General features: G+C 37.7%; 1 protein-coding gene across 1 annotated transcript; it reads left to right on the forward strand.

The window, feature by feature from the left end:
- The first annotated feature begins 11,664 nt into the window (after positions 1–11,664).
- Positions 11,665–12,003, forward strand: LOC145682814 (uncharacterized). The gene has a single exon (XM_081754184.1). It carries the CDS (start codon positions 11,665–11,667, stop codon positions 12,001–12,003), a length of 339 nt encoding a protein of 112 aa, XP_081610310.1.
- The last annotated feature ends 1,698 nt before the right edge of the window (positions 12,004–13,701 follow it).

The following is a 13,701-nucleotide window of genomic DNA, read 5'->3' on the forward strand; positions in this document are numbered from 1 at the left end:
TTGCTTATTATTATTCTGCTAAACTAATTATTCAATAATAACAATGATGTTATGTAAAACTAAAAATACAGAATATAGAGAAACATTACACTACAACTAATAAAATGAGAACACATGAGTTGGGAGTGAATCAAAACTTGCCAGTAACTAAAATCAACACATGCTTTTTGAAGCTAGTTTCAAACTCTATAATCAACGGGACTCTAGGATAAGCAAACTGATCAGATAGAAGTCCAATGTTACATACCATCAGCAAAATATTTTCTACTAATAAAGTAGGCCTGCTCATCAGAACACAGGTAATTAATATTAACCCCTTACTATAAATCGTTAATTATGGCACCCTAGTTGCTGATAAATATTTTCCGCCGTGGCAGTTCAGACTGTTTAGTTTTAAATTTTGTCCACCATCATCCTCAGGTCTTAAGAAAAAAGTATTCTTTCAAATGTTCGAAAGGTAAAATATTTCCTTCTCCATCTTTATAAAAACAACACCAATCAAAGTAAAATAGAGTACCGGTATCATTGCACTCCTAGTTTACTCAGTGAGTGTATTGATTTGGAGCTGCCAAATCTACGACAAAATCTTCCAAGTGCTTGCAATCAGTACACGTGATTTCTCAAAGCGTGTTTGCACACGATACCGACAAAATAGGAGGAATGGCCACACGTCGCCAACAATATCGGTGGAAGCGCCGACAATATCATTGCTGGTGATGAGCGAAGTTAGCGACATACACAAAAAAATCTTCTCCATATATAAAAATAAATACACAAATAAAAGAAATAATTGGGTAAATTATTTTTTAAAACAAGGACTACAAAACCTGTTCTGAAGGGGTGTGGAGGACGGCAAAAAAAAAAAAAAATAGAAAAAAATAGGCCTATGCCTAAACATGTTGAGATTTAACAGTGCCGTTTTAAATAGATGCCGTAAACATATTATTTTCGTTTCAATGAGAATTGAAGCTGCGGTAAATTGCTAACTATATTAGTTTTAATTTTTGTTGAAACACTGTTACATATTGTATGCATATTATTTTGTTTTCCATGCAATTAACACTAATGTCATAGTAAATTAAAAGATAAGATTCGAATTAGTAATTTTGTTTTACATTGCTCCATACATACACTGGCGCAAAATCCCGGGGAATTGAAGGGGACATGTCCACTCCAATCTTGGAACTGGGGAGAATGTCCCATCCAATAATCCGATTTGTAATGTGTTTTTTGAACATCGATATATATATATATATACAGGGGCGTATCCAGAATATGATCAAGGGAGAGGCTAAACCATATTTTGCCGTTTTATCCAGTGTGGAGCAGGATTGAAGCCCATTTTATCCAGTGTATATCTGAGCGTCAAGGGGCTCTATAGCCCCTATAACCCCCTTGGATCCGCCACTATATTATATGTGAACGATCTTACCCGTCCCCCCCAATGTTGAAGACAGATATGCGCTGTTGCATACATACCTGTCGTTTCTCATTTCTTTTTGTCCATGAACTCAAAATCCTGGACAAGGCTTGCATAAACTTCTCGCTATGCTTCTTGCTTTTCAATTCTGTCCTTGAAAGAGTCTGTTATCTTATCCCATATGCAAAGTCTACATTACACAAGTTTAATGTGGGTTAAAATATGGAATGGAAAAATCCTGCCATCTCTAAAATCTAAGCAAAACTAGAAAGGTAAGAATGCAATAATACACGTTTTCATCCAGTCACTGTAGCTAAACTGCATAGCTCTATCAGGGGGTCGATCCCGGTACAAAGGGGAGAGGGAAAACTTCGATACATAGCTTTGGTCTTTGTTTTCAATTGCCATTCAACAAATTATTTTTAAAATGGGGGATATGGGATAGATTTGGAAGTGAGAGAAAAAATCTGTAACAACTGAAGAATGAAGTCACATCCCTATTGTTGAGATCACAATCAAGAAAATGCCAAATGAGTAACTTGTCCTTGGAGCTTTGGAAAGAGTGTTTGATTGTGCTGGTTTCGTTTCAAAATAATAATAACTCTACTTTGACTTGTCAACAAATATTCTATTCAATCATTGCTTATTGAGTAGGACCGGGAAAAGTGATCTGCACACACTTCTGATGAAAATAAAAGGAAGTAATAATAATCAGGATTTTTTCCATATGCTTATGTTCACAGTGTATCAAAATTTGAAAATTCCGCTTAAATTAATTTCCAGAATGTATTAAAATTTAAATGCATTATTAGATTAAAAAAATATACCATCAAAGAGTGTGTGTGTGTGTATGTGTGTGTGTGAGAGAGAGAGAGAGAGAGAGAGAGAGAGAGAGAAAGAAAGAACAAAAATTAAATAAAGGAGTGGAAAATAAGAAATTTCTTATCTAAATTTCCGATATTATATTTCCTAATAGCTATTTAAAGGTAAACCAGTACTCTTCATACTTCCTACATTTTATACTTATTTAATAAAGGGAATATAGCTAATCCAAAACCGAGACTGTAAAAAAATAATAAGCTGTTCCGAAGTTGTTTATAGGACAAGATAATAATAATAATAATAATATACAATTGTAATAGAAAAAATAGAAACAACAAAATTCCAAAGACAAGAAACGAAACAAAAATACACAGCGCCTTGTCACTCACACTCTTCATCTAACCCACTGGCCGGCCGACATCATCGGCCGCATGTGCATCCAATCATAAGGAAACATTGCCCCCGACAAAACCGGTGTCGGCGCTACCGCCGACATTTTCGGGGGCTTGGCCGACAGCATCTGCATGCCGGAGGATCCGCCGATAATATCAGTGGCGCGTGCAAGCTACGATTTGAGTACAGTGAAGTCGATTTCACGGCCGACATTATCGGTGCGTCCACCGATATTATCGTTGCAGTGTGCAAACACACTAAGGCGGTTTTCATCTTCCAAAAACAGCAAGTGGCAATACGAACTTCGGAACACATGGTATTAGACTACATCCAGCTATAACCAATGCACTCAATCTCCTTCGTGCAGTTGCAACCGATCTTCCTCCAAGCTGTTGCACAACGACAATTGGCCTACTTGTCTACGGTTGAATTGCTGAGCCAAAGGACGAGGGATGGAATCTCGGAGGAGAACATGAAAATGTTTATTACTTGCAGAATTATACATTTCACCCATAACAAAATGGGCATTCAAACAGTTTGTGTTTCCGGGAAAAAGTAAGAATTTATTTCAAGTTAAACTTCTTGAATGAAGCAGTGAAGCAAAACGAATTGGGATCATGATTGTCCGAATACCTGACGGTTTGAATAAATCATACGACACGGCTTTAGTATGGAGTTAATGAGCTTTCTGATAAGTATAAAGAAATCTCACTGACCTAAAATCCGTTACGAAATAGGACCTACGAGAAGCTTCAACACCACGTCTGCGTCACTTCGGTGAACGTTGTATCGAAACTTCCTATATAAATTTCACTCACGTGACGTCTAGTCAGTTGATCGTACTTGGTTTGTTAGCTAACTATATTGAATGGGTATAAACGAACAATATGCAAAATCCATTTTTCAATTTTGTCAGGAAACGAAGAAAATATGGCGTTCTTGTGTTTCAGAATTGTTGAACTTTTTTGGGCGGGGCGATATTTCACTCATCTGCTGTAAGTAGTAATACTGCTGTTAACCATTGCTTTCTTTAATTTTTCATTTACACATCCTATCCTCTTTCAACTTCAGTTCCACATGCCATTCCGTTTAGTTTCATATACGTATTTTGTTTGATTACATACACATTCCTCAATCTCTTATAATACGTCCAAACTAACAAAATGGTTCCCATGCTTTCTTTCTAATAATAATTATTTAAATTTCAAGAGAGTTAATTTTAAATAAACATTCAACGAATTTGCTAATTACTACGAGGATTGAGTTCTTCCTCATTGCGTGTTAATATATATTCGTCAGTGTTTACATTGTAATAATAATAATAATTTATGCCAAACTTAGATATAATTGAGTATACAAAGTGTAAGTAGGTAATGAAGCAGTTCAAGCCAATATCTTATTTCAATCTGTATCGTAGATTACAATTATCGTTAAAAGAAATTGAATATTCGTATCCAAAATTGATTTTATGTAGGTAGGATGGATAGGGATGCGCGAGACAAGATTTGAGGTCGTCTCGTCTCGACAATATGCTCTAAAAGTTATGTCTCGACTCGAAAAATGTATATTTTTCTAATTGCGAGAGCTGTGTCTCGACTTGAATTTTGTCAGGAAAATTCTGTCTCGACTCGACTTGAATTTTGTCACGAAAATTCTGTCTCGACTCGACTTTGCGCATCCCTAAGGATGGACAGTTTGAAGAGTCCAGTATTCCAAAGCTATCGGGGTAACCAACTACACCATTACACAACATCTATTTCTGATACACTATATTTCTCATTACTATACACTTCATTTTCACAAGCTTTTTCTTATAATAACTAAATCGATTTCCTACTTAAATTTAATTATAAATAATTGTTTCTTATGCAGCAGTTAATATTCATGCCATATAGTATAAAACAAGATCAAATTCAATTAAAATAAATAAAAAAGCTTTACAAATTGCTTTACAAGAATGCAAATTATGAGGTACCCTAAGGTTTTGTAATGCAAAAAATACAAGCATAAATATATATATATATATATATATATATATATATATATATATATATATATATATATATATATATGTGTGTGTATTTTTGAAGATTTACGGGCTTGATAACCCCAAATTTTATGTTTATTCAAATAAAATATTATAAATTGAATGAAATATCTTGTGGAATCTTCACATTTCCAAGAATGAAGTTAGCAGAGCCCCCGGATATATATATGAATAATTTTCATTTTGGACGTGTGATTTTAGGTATTCAACTGTGTTCACATTTCTCATTTTTAGCGTTATCGTATATGAATTATGGACATGGCGGGCTAGTAAATGGGACAGGGATTTGAAAAGTGACAGTTTGTCGGATAAAATGTTTCCAATCACTTCACAGTAGAAATTTATATTTATAAAAAGTTTCCATATATTTAAAAATAGCAAGAAAAACTTCAACTTTCCGCACGGAGTCTCGAACCGTCGCTCCTCGTTTCAGAAATGTCAGTAGCAGTACTAAACCTGCTTGACCACAGACACAACTTGCAAGAGCTTGTATTATAATGTTGATAATAGAATCGCTCCAGCACAGGTTTCTACTTGGATGTTTAAAAATCAATTTTCTGTCGTTTTCAGCAATTTCTGCTTAAGATAATGGTTGATTTTGCATATTGGTACTGTGCATGGGGTGCGGAATCAATATTAATCTAAAAAAAAGTAGTTTGATTTTGTTTTTACATTTTCACATCGCTCGGATGACAGTACGATTTGTAACTAGTGTCTATACAAAGAAAGGCGGGAACATGCAACTCCCTGTGTATAGATCTGTGGAAATTGTGACGGGTCTAGCCTTAGTATCTGAAGAAGTTTCCAGCTTTTTGTGAACAGGTGTGTACAATTATTTCCAGTAAGCTTGAACAACAGGGACACGAACACAGATACATCGAGGACATTTAATATTTCAAAAGCTCTCCCACCGAGAATCGAAACTTAGACCCTGCCTACTGAACTATCTGATTGGTGGGTTGCCTTGTTCGTTTCCAAGGCAAGGAAGCTTGTGACCAGTCTTGTGTAACGTGCCCGTCACAAGTGACAAGAAAAAAATTAAAAATAGAAAGTAAATTTAAGATGAATAATTGTTAACTAATATTAATGTATTTAATATACGTTACACAGTTAATCTTCGAAGTCCTAAGCCGGACTCAAATTATGGGGCGAGACCTCCACGCTTTTCTAATTGTGTGTGTTGCAGAGAAAGAGAGAAAGGGAGAACGGAGTCAGGTGAGGCTTTGGTTGTATTAGCAATTTGATGCCTCATTGACACCAATCCACGCGCATGTAATAGTGGTAAGATCCTGGCTTTGATTTACTTAAATCACAGCGCCGGGTCGCACCTGTAAATTTATTAACCACGCAAGGGATAAGTACAAAAAACATTATGTATTTGGAGCTAAACGTGAAATAGTGACGTATTAGTAAATTAAAATAGATACTTCAGCCCCGGCGTGATGGGGGAAATCATAGAACAACTAGAAGTCTTGGCCACTATTGGGCATACGCGTGAACAAGCTTCTCCAAGCTTGTCAAGGCTCTTGACGTAGCTCTCGAGCGACGTCAAAACTAGCAGAAATGCTTGCGACGAACTCGCTTTATAAGTGAGGCTTTTCGCCGAGCTCAAGTTGTTGTTCTCCGGCGTTTGTGAAGTACACTTGGATTCTTTGTCACGGACGCTCCGTATCAGATCAGGTATGTAAGTATTTTTCTAAGTTCCCCCCGAACATGGGACAAACACTTGAGACTTGTTAGAGATCAACATAAAGTTCTACTTAAAAAAATGAGACCAAGTTTCCACTTCGAAAATTATCATTTCCCCTTTGGGCCAATGCAAGTTGCAAGTGCGAATTATCAAATTTGCTATTTTCAATCAATCGCGGCTTAGCATAATACCCTTCTAGCACCCGTTTGGTAATGTAGGCGTTGTGCTCACACATGTTATGTAGTAATAATCTCAAGTTGTAATTTCAAGTAACCGAGTTGTAAAATTCTTTGTATTTTCATTTTTATTTTTTTTATTCTTGTAATTAAAATGTACGATGGAAATGGTCCCTTTAATTTAGTTATTCTATCTCTTCCTATCTGGATTCAGTTCACAGTCTTCATATGTTACTGGGGTTTCGATTTCCAATACAAGCTCTACCTCTGAAATACGAGTCTCCCCCCCATTGTTGAGACTTTTAGTGCACTTTCTCATCATCTTCGAACCAGTAAAGCCGAAGACGTTCCGATACTGAGGCTTAAAGGGAGTTGGACTCAGTACCAACTTTGACATAGTGGGTGGAGAGTAGAGGATGACCTCAAATACGATTTCACGAAAGAAATTATATACAAATATAACGACAATCTCAGAACACACTTATAACAGTTTTATGGTGTTCGCCGGGTAACCAACTGTGTGTCTCGAATCCTTAAACAAGTGTCAGTTGTTCGCTCACTTTATAGGGAACCAACAATTTCAGTTGCGTTTCAGGGCAAATCGCGAGTGAATTTTTATCGAAGAGTTTTTAATATTTAAAAGTGTAAAGTGTACGCGAAGTTTTTCTTTTAAATAGTCAAGTGGTGTATCTGTACTATGTAAAGTCAGTAAAGTTCAGTGGCGTACTTGGCCTAAGCGGTGTTCAGCTTATGACACTGATATACAAGTATAATCATTCTGCTCTAAATAGTGTGTTATACAAGGAGTGAAGTAGCGACGAAAATTTTCTAATCTCAACTTCTCTCGCTTTAAGTTGTTATAAGTCAGCGGAATAGTTGCTACGTTCCGCAGAGCAAGACTGAGTTTACCTCACGAAGTTTTCTTGTGTAGTGATGGAAATGTAAAATCGGGAGTGTTAAGACAGAATTCAGCTTTTTTCTCATGTACTTGCAAAACCCTAAATCTGCTTATGCTTCTGCTAGCTTTGGGGGTATCACAGTCAGATTATCTCTGGGCAACAGAACCGCCCGTTTTACGGGATGAAAGTTCGACACGTTTGTCCAGCGATAAGTGGCTAAAATCCCTACCACTTATTTGGGGAGGATCACAGGCAGTTTATCTCTAGACAGCAGAACCGCCCGTTTCACGGGATGAAAGTTCGACGGTCTGTCTGAGGATAAGTGTCTAAAATCCTTTCCCATGCAAGCTTGGGAGTCACAGGTATCTTATCCTCTTGGTTCAGCAGGGCCCCCCTGTACTAGGGGTGCATGTCCGACATCTGCCTGGGAATAACTGCCTAAAACTCTCATTTATGCAAATGCAACAAACCAAAAATCAAAATGCAGGTACATGATCCAATGGTTGGATGTTCGTAATCCCCCCTGTTTGCATTTAAAATAAAATAGTTTAAAAAAAGGAAGTTTAAAAAGAAAACAAGTTAAAGAATAGAAGTAAAATGTAAAATCATCATAAGTGAACAAATAAACATTTTTCTTTAAAAATAAACAGCTGTCTAGTCACTTTCCGTTTCCCGTTCTAAAAAGTTAAGCCAATTTTATAAAGAAAGGGAAGTTGAGTATTCAAATTCAAAAGGAAGTTAAATAAAGATATTGAAATAATAATAAGTCTCATAATACGTAAAATTTTGAAGTAGCATTTCCGAGGGAAGTAGCAATCAGTGATTAGATTTCAACTATATCCGAGGAAATAGGTTGGTTAACCACTTCCCTGGTTTAAGAGGCCACTGACCAGAAAAACAGAGTTATTCATCAAAAATGAGTTTTGCGCAGAAAATAAAAGAAAAACTATTAGATTTAGCCAATCTCATTGTCCTAAGACCCCCACGGGCAAGCACCGTTATATTTTGGATCGGTGGAATAATTATTATTGTATTGAATGTAATAAATTAAAGGTACATGCGCATTCTCCACCTCAATTTGGCCGTTGGAAAAAGAACCCATTACAGAGATACTTGGATACGTGGACTCAGCCCAGACATCTCGAACCAACTCCAGACGCTCCGGCGAATGGCTGCGACCTAACGCCGCTTGCCGCGTCCAATCCTACCCCGACTAGAAATGATACAGAAATACAAAGTGCTAGTTCGAGCGATAAACCAACACCAGCCCGTAGGACGATATAAGTAAATTCAGATACTGACGAAACCCCACCGGGGGTAGATCCAAAAACTCTAGTGAATGAAGTAAATTTAAAAGATGAACTAGAAATTGCAGAACTAATAACTGCAGGAAGGGAATGCTCTCAAGCAACAATTGAGATAGAATCAACAAGAGGTGTCCTGATGTCTCCTTGAACCAAAGACCCGTTAGACAATAATAAGTTAGCTGATAAGGAAAATAGATTAAGTAACTTAGTGTTAAGTTCGGGCAATAAAGATATTGGTGTATCAAAAGAACCAGATAGCCCAGTAGCATTATATTTTCCTATTAAATACGGACTGTCAGATCCTACGACGCCGTTAGAAGTGCAGAGACCGACCTTCCAGTCTTTTTATGCTGGTAGTAGTGATGAAACAGTTTATGCTGAGATCGGTCCTAGAACTATATATACTAACTTAAATACTGAATCACGAATCTCAACGAGTAAAGAGACAATTTACAAGAATATTGGTCTCGAACCGCAGACTTTAATAAAGAGCCAATTTATGCAAATATAGGAACCGAAAAAAGGAAACGAAAATTGAGAGCCCTGACGAGAATAATGAAAATGAAATGCTCTCTCTGACACAACCTAACGATGAAGCATTAATATACCAGATTAGGCATTCATTACAAACATAACTGTCCCTTGCAGTAGGAAACTTAATTCGACCTTTAAATAAACAACTACGGAACAAGAAAGTACAGGTCACAGTTGTTCGTCGCCAAGGTGACGACTAAGACAAATTAGGTATTCTTTTTCATGCCTACCCCTCAGCCCCCTTTGAAAACTTATTACCTGAGGAAAACGTAGTTGGAAATTTTGATATGGGAATACAGACCGACGATTTTCAAAAGAAAGATGTTAGCGTTCAGACCGAATATAAGTTTCCTAAAATGATCCCGATTGACACATATCGTGATCTTAAAGTTATTCGGACAACAGCTCCTCAGACCAACCCTGTCATGTTTGAAAATAGCCTTACCCACCAAGAGAAACTGCAATATTTGGACAGTATAGATAACATACTCAGTGTAGTTACTAAAGTTAGGTGGTCAAACGGTAATATTAGTAGTGCAGATTCAGGTGGGAGTGAATCTTTGAAAGACGATTGGTTGGCATACGAACTGCAGAAATTAAAAACGAAGAAATAGCTCAATTTCAAGACGACAACCCGGAGTTTCCTCCTGCGTCATCCCTGGAGGATGAGTCAAAACCTGCTTGGAACTCCGAAGAACTCCGATATGACCATTGGAATCCTCCCACGGCTTCTACTCCCCTTGCAGCGAACCAAGACCCTCCCACAGAGAACGCCGATCAGAGAAATGATCTCGTCGCCCCTACCCCAGTTAAGAGAATGTTAGACGTTGAGAAGAAAAGTGATGATGCTTTTCCCTCAGTTTATTCCGACCACCAGAAGCAAATTGAGGAAAAAGAAGAAGACAACGATTCCTGGTCTGAGAGTAGAATAAACGAAAACATTGGTAGAATATTTGATTACGCGGAAATTGGTGCGTCAGTAATTTGTTTAGATGAAGTAGAAAATAGAGAAGATCCCTCAACCTCTCCAACCCAAAGTGAATCTAACAAACAAACCAACAGTGTTAAGAATATTGGTCTACCAACTTCAGCGAGTGCTAGTTCTAAACTTAGTTCCTATAATGAAAGTAGTGAATCACCTGCAACTAAGGAAATGAAAAAATACCAACATGAGGAAAAGTTAGATCCCTTACAGATAGTGTTTGTTTCGCCACCTAGCAGCATAGTCTCACCCACGACTCCGGTGGAGAAATTAGAATTTAGCGAAGGAGAAAAGTCAGAAAAATCAGCACTTAGCGAACAAGATAGATCTTATACATCAGAATTTAGTGCAGAACAAACCTGCGAGTTAGAAAATAGAAGCGTAACTGGTACCGATTATAGTTCCACTTCTGAAAATTTCAACACCTCAGCTTCTTTAGACAGGTCCTTAAATCTGAAAGATGAGCCGTTTTTACATTCATCAAGTGAAGATAAGACCTCTGACAAGCAAAAATCAAATTTTTCGCCTTTTTTAAAATTAGATCCTGAGGATAAGCCTTGTATAAATTTAAAATCTGAGCAAGAAATTAAAACTAGTCCGGCTGCCGTCAAATGCGCTGGGCCATTGTATTACAACCTTATCAATTTACGATTGAACATGTAAAAGACCATAATAACGTTACCGCAGATTTCTTGTCAAGGTGTCCGTTGAAGGATGAGTTACCCTCCAAATTTGGTCAAGAAGAAGATTTATCAGATTTGTACAACCTAGTGTTATGTCCCAAAATAGATATAAAAACAATGCAAAGAGAGGACGATAAAATTAGAGACCTAATACAAAAGAAGAAAGATAACCCTACTGATCGTGCTCTAAAACCCTATGTGGTAGTTGACGGTGTTCTATATCGAGTCATGAACAAAGAAAACTAGTGATACCGGAAAAGGCTATTCCCGACATATTACAAGAAGCCCATTCGTCTCCGCTGTGTGGAGACCACACGGGATTCCCTCGCACGTGCTCTAAAGTGAACGAACGTTACTACTTCCCTAACATGGGGCATGGGGAAAATAGTTAAGGAATATGTTCGCTCTTGTGACGAATGCCAAAGGGCGAACATCCCTCGAGAAAAGAAACAAAGATTTCCTCACCCCTTACCTGTAAAGAGGAACTATTCTCCCGTTGGAGTTTGGATATTTTTGGCCCGCTACATAGTTGTGCAGGCTATAGTTATATCCTGGTTATGGTAGAATATCTTAGCCATTTCGCAATATTAGTACCGCTGCGAAACATGAAAGCTCCGACAATGGCTAGAGCCATGTTGGACGAGTTAATCGCACGTTTTGGCCCCCCAAAAGAGGTATTGACGGATAGGGGAAGTATTTTTATCAGCAAAAATGGGCGAGCTAAGTGACTTATTTGACATTAAACATGTTCGAACTGCAGCATTCAAACCGTCAACGAACGGGCTATGTGAGCAATTTAACTCTGTAATTGCAAATTTTCTAACTAAGTACACGGCTAAACAGCCTACCGAGTGGGCAGAATATGTCCGATTGTGTGCATATGCTTACAATGTATCAACCTTCCCTATTAGAAAATACTCCCCGTACGAGATTGTCTTTGGTCAAAAGGCAAGTTTCCCCACTCAATTGAACACCCAGTATCAATTTACGAAAATACAGGAACATCAGAAACAACTAAAGATAATCCGTAAGTTAGCTCAGCAGGCATGATACAAGTACAGCAACAGTCTAAATTACGAGTTGATCGCACTAGAAAACCTATTAAGCTAAAAGTCGGTGACTTAGTATTGTGTAGAGTCTACCTGCCCAAGAAGGATATTTCTCCTAAATTGACACCAAAGTTTATGGAACCGTATTACCTTAGAAGTATTTCCCCCACAAATGCCTGTAAAATTGAATCAGTAACTAATCCCAGCCGCACCCAGATTGTAACAATCGAAAGATTAAAGAACTACTACCCGCGAGATAGGTTAACTTCGGAAAAGGTATAGGATTAAGCAAGAATTTAAAAAAGGGCGGGTCAATTACATTACTTTGTAGCCTTGAGTGTGATGAACTGGCGCCAAAATTCTCGCCATATTCAATGCCAGTACGCGGGGAAGAAAACAATAGTATTAGGATTAGAAACAATATTTTCCCTTCTATCTTTGGAGGCCGGAAGGAAACTTCGACAGCTATAGAGTATGAGTGTGTCCGAGCACCAGAGATGGTTGTAAGGATGCTGCACACAAAATTTTAAGCTAAAAAAAGAAAGAAAGAAAGAAAATATTCCCCCTAACCTTAGCTCTTGCTCGCCCATCCTCCGGATTTTAACCTACTCGAGACACTAAAAAACAGTGCTCAAGAAGCTTAAACCTAGGTTTAACTGGATTAGTATCAAAAAGGAACTCCTTACTTCAGAAACATGAATAAGTTACACACAGAACTAAATCGTATAAATAAAACCGTACGGTGGTTAAACAAAGGTTATGCACAGTGTAAAGAGAGAATCCACTAAAGGCTCGACTCTAAACTAGTGGTGTTGGGATCTCTTAAAATTAAAAATACTAATAATAGTCATAATAGTACTGTTCTTTAGTACACAAAAATTTTAAGCATTAAACCCAAGAAAATTGTAGTTGAAATTGATAATTTACAAGTGTTAGTACTCTTTTGTAGTCAGTAGTCAGACAAAACACTTCTGGTTTTACACCAAAACGAACTGGTAAAGTGTATAAGGTCAAGTAAGTTATACTGAAACCCTCATAAATACTGCTTATCTGCTTGACGCTTTAACAAAAGAGACAATTTCAGGATGGCTACGGCAAATTCTACGACTATGTCACCTAAGGTTCCTAGCATCAAAATTGATAATTATGGCGGAACACCGGGAGAGTCCCTGAAAGACTTTCTCCAAACCTTCAAATTGGCCGCAAAGCTATATAAATGGATTGCATAAAGTACCTTGTTGCTTACTTGTACGGTCCTCCACGTGACTTTTATGAAATACATTGTGATGAGCTACAAGCTCTAACTAAACTTGATTATGCAGAACAGAAATTACGCGCTGCTTTTGGAAACACTGACCAACTCTCAGATAGTTATGCTAGCCTTCATAATAGAGTGAAGAAACCGACCGAAACATACTCACAATATTACTATGCTATGATGAAGCTATGCCAACGTGTCTCTCCGCATATGAGTGACGAGGACAAATTTCAGCACTTATTGCGAGGCCTACCGGCTGATGCCCTTAGTTATGTCATTGAAAAGGGGTGTGACACCCCGGAAGAGGTAAAACTGGCTCTTGAGCGATATGAAAAAGCTCGAGTACGCTCGCAGTTGCGGCGAGAGCAAAGTTCTCTGCCATCCCCCACTAAGCCAACACAAAAAGAAGTAAAGAGTCAGTTAGCCCGGAAGATTCAACCC

The sequence above is a fragment of the Thermobia domestica genome, chromosome 4, assembly GCF_964235325.1.
Source record: "Thermobia domestica chromosome 4, izTheDome1.hap1.1, whole genome shotgun sequence".
In the NCBI taxonomy this organism is placed as follows: Eukaryota; Metazoa; Arthropoda; class Insecta; order Zygentoma; family Lepismatidae; genus Thermobia; species Thermobia domestica.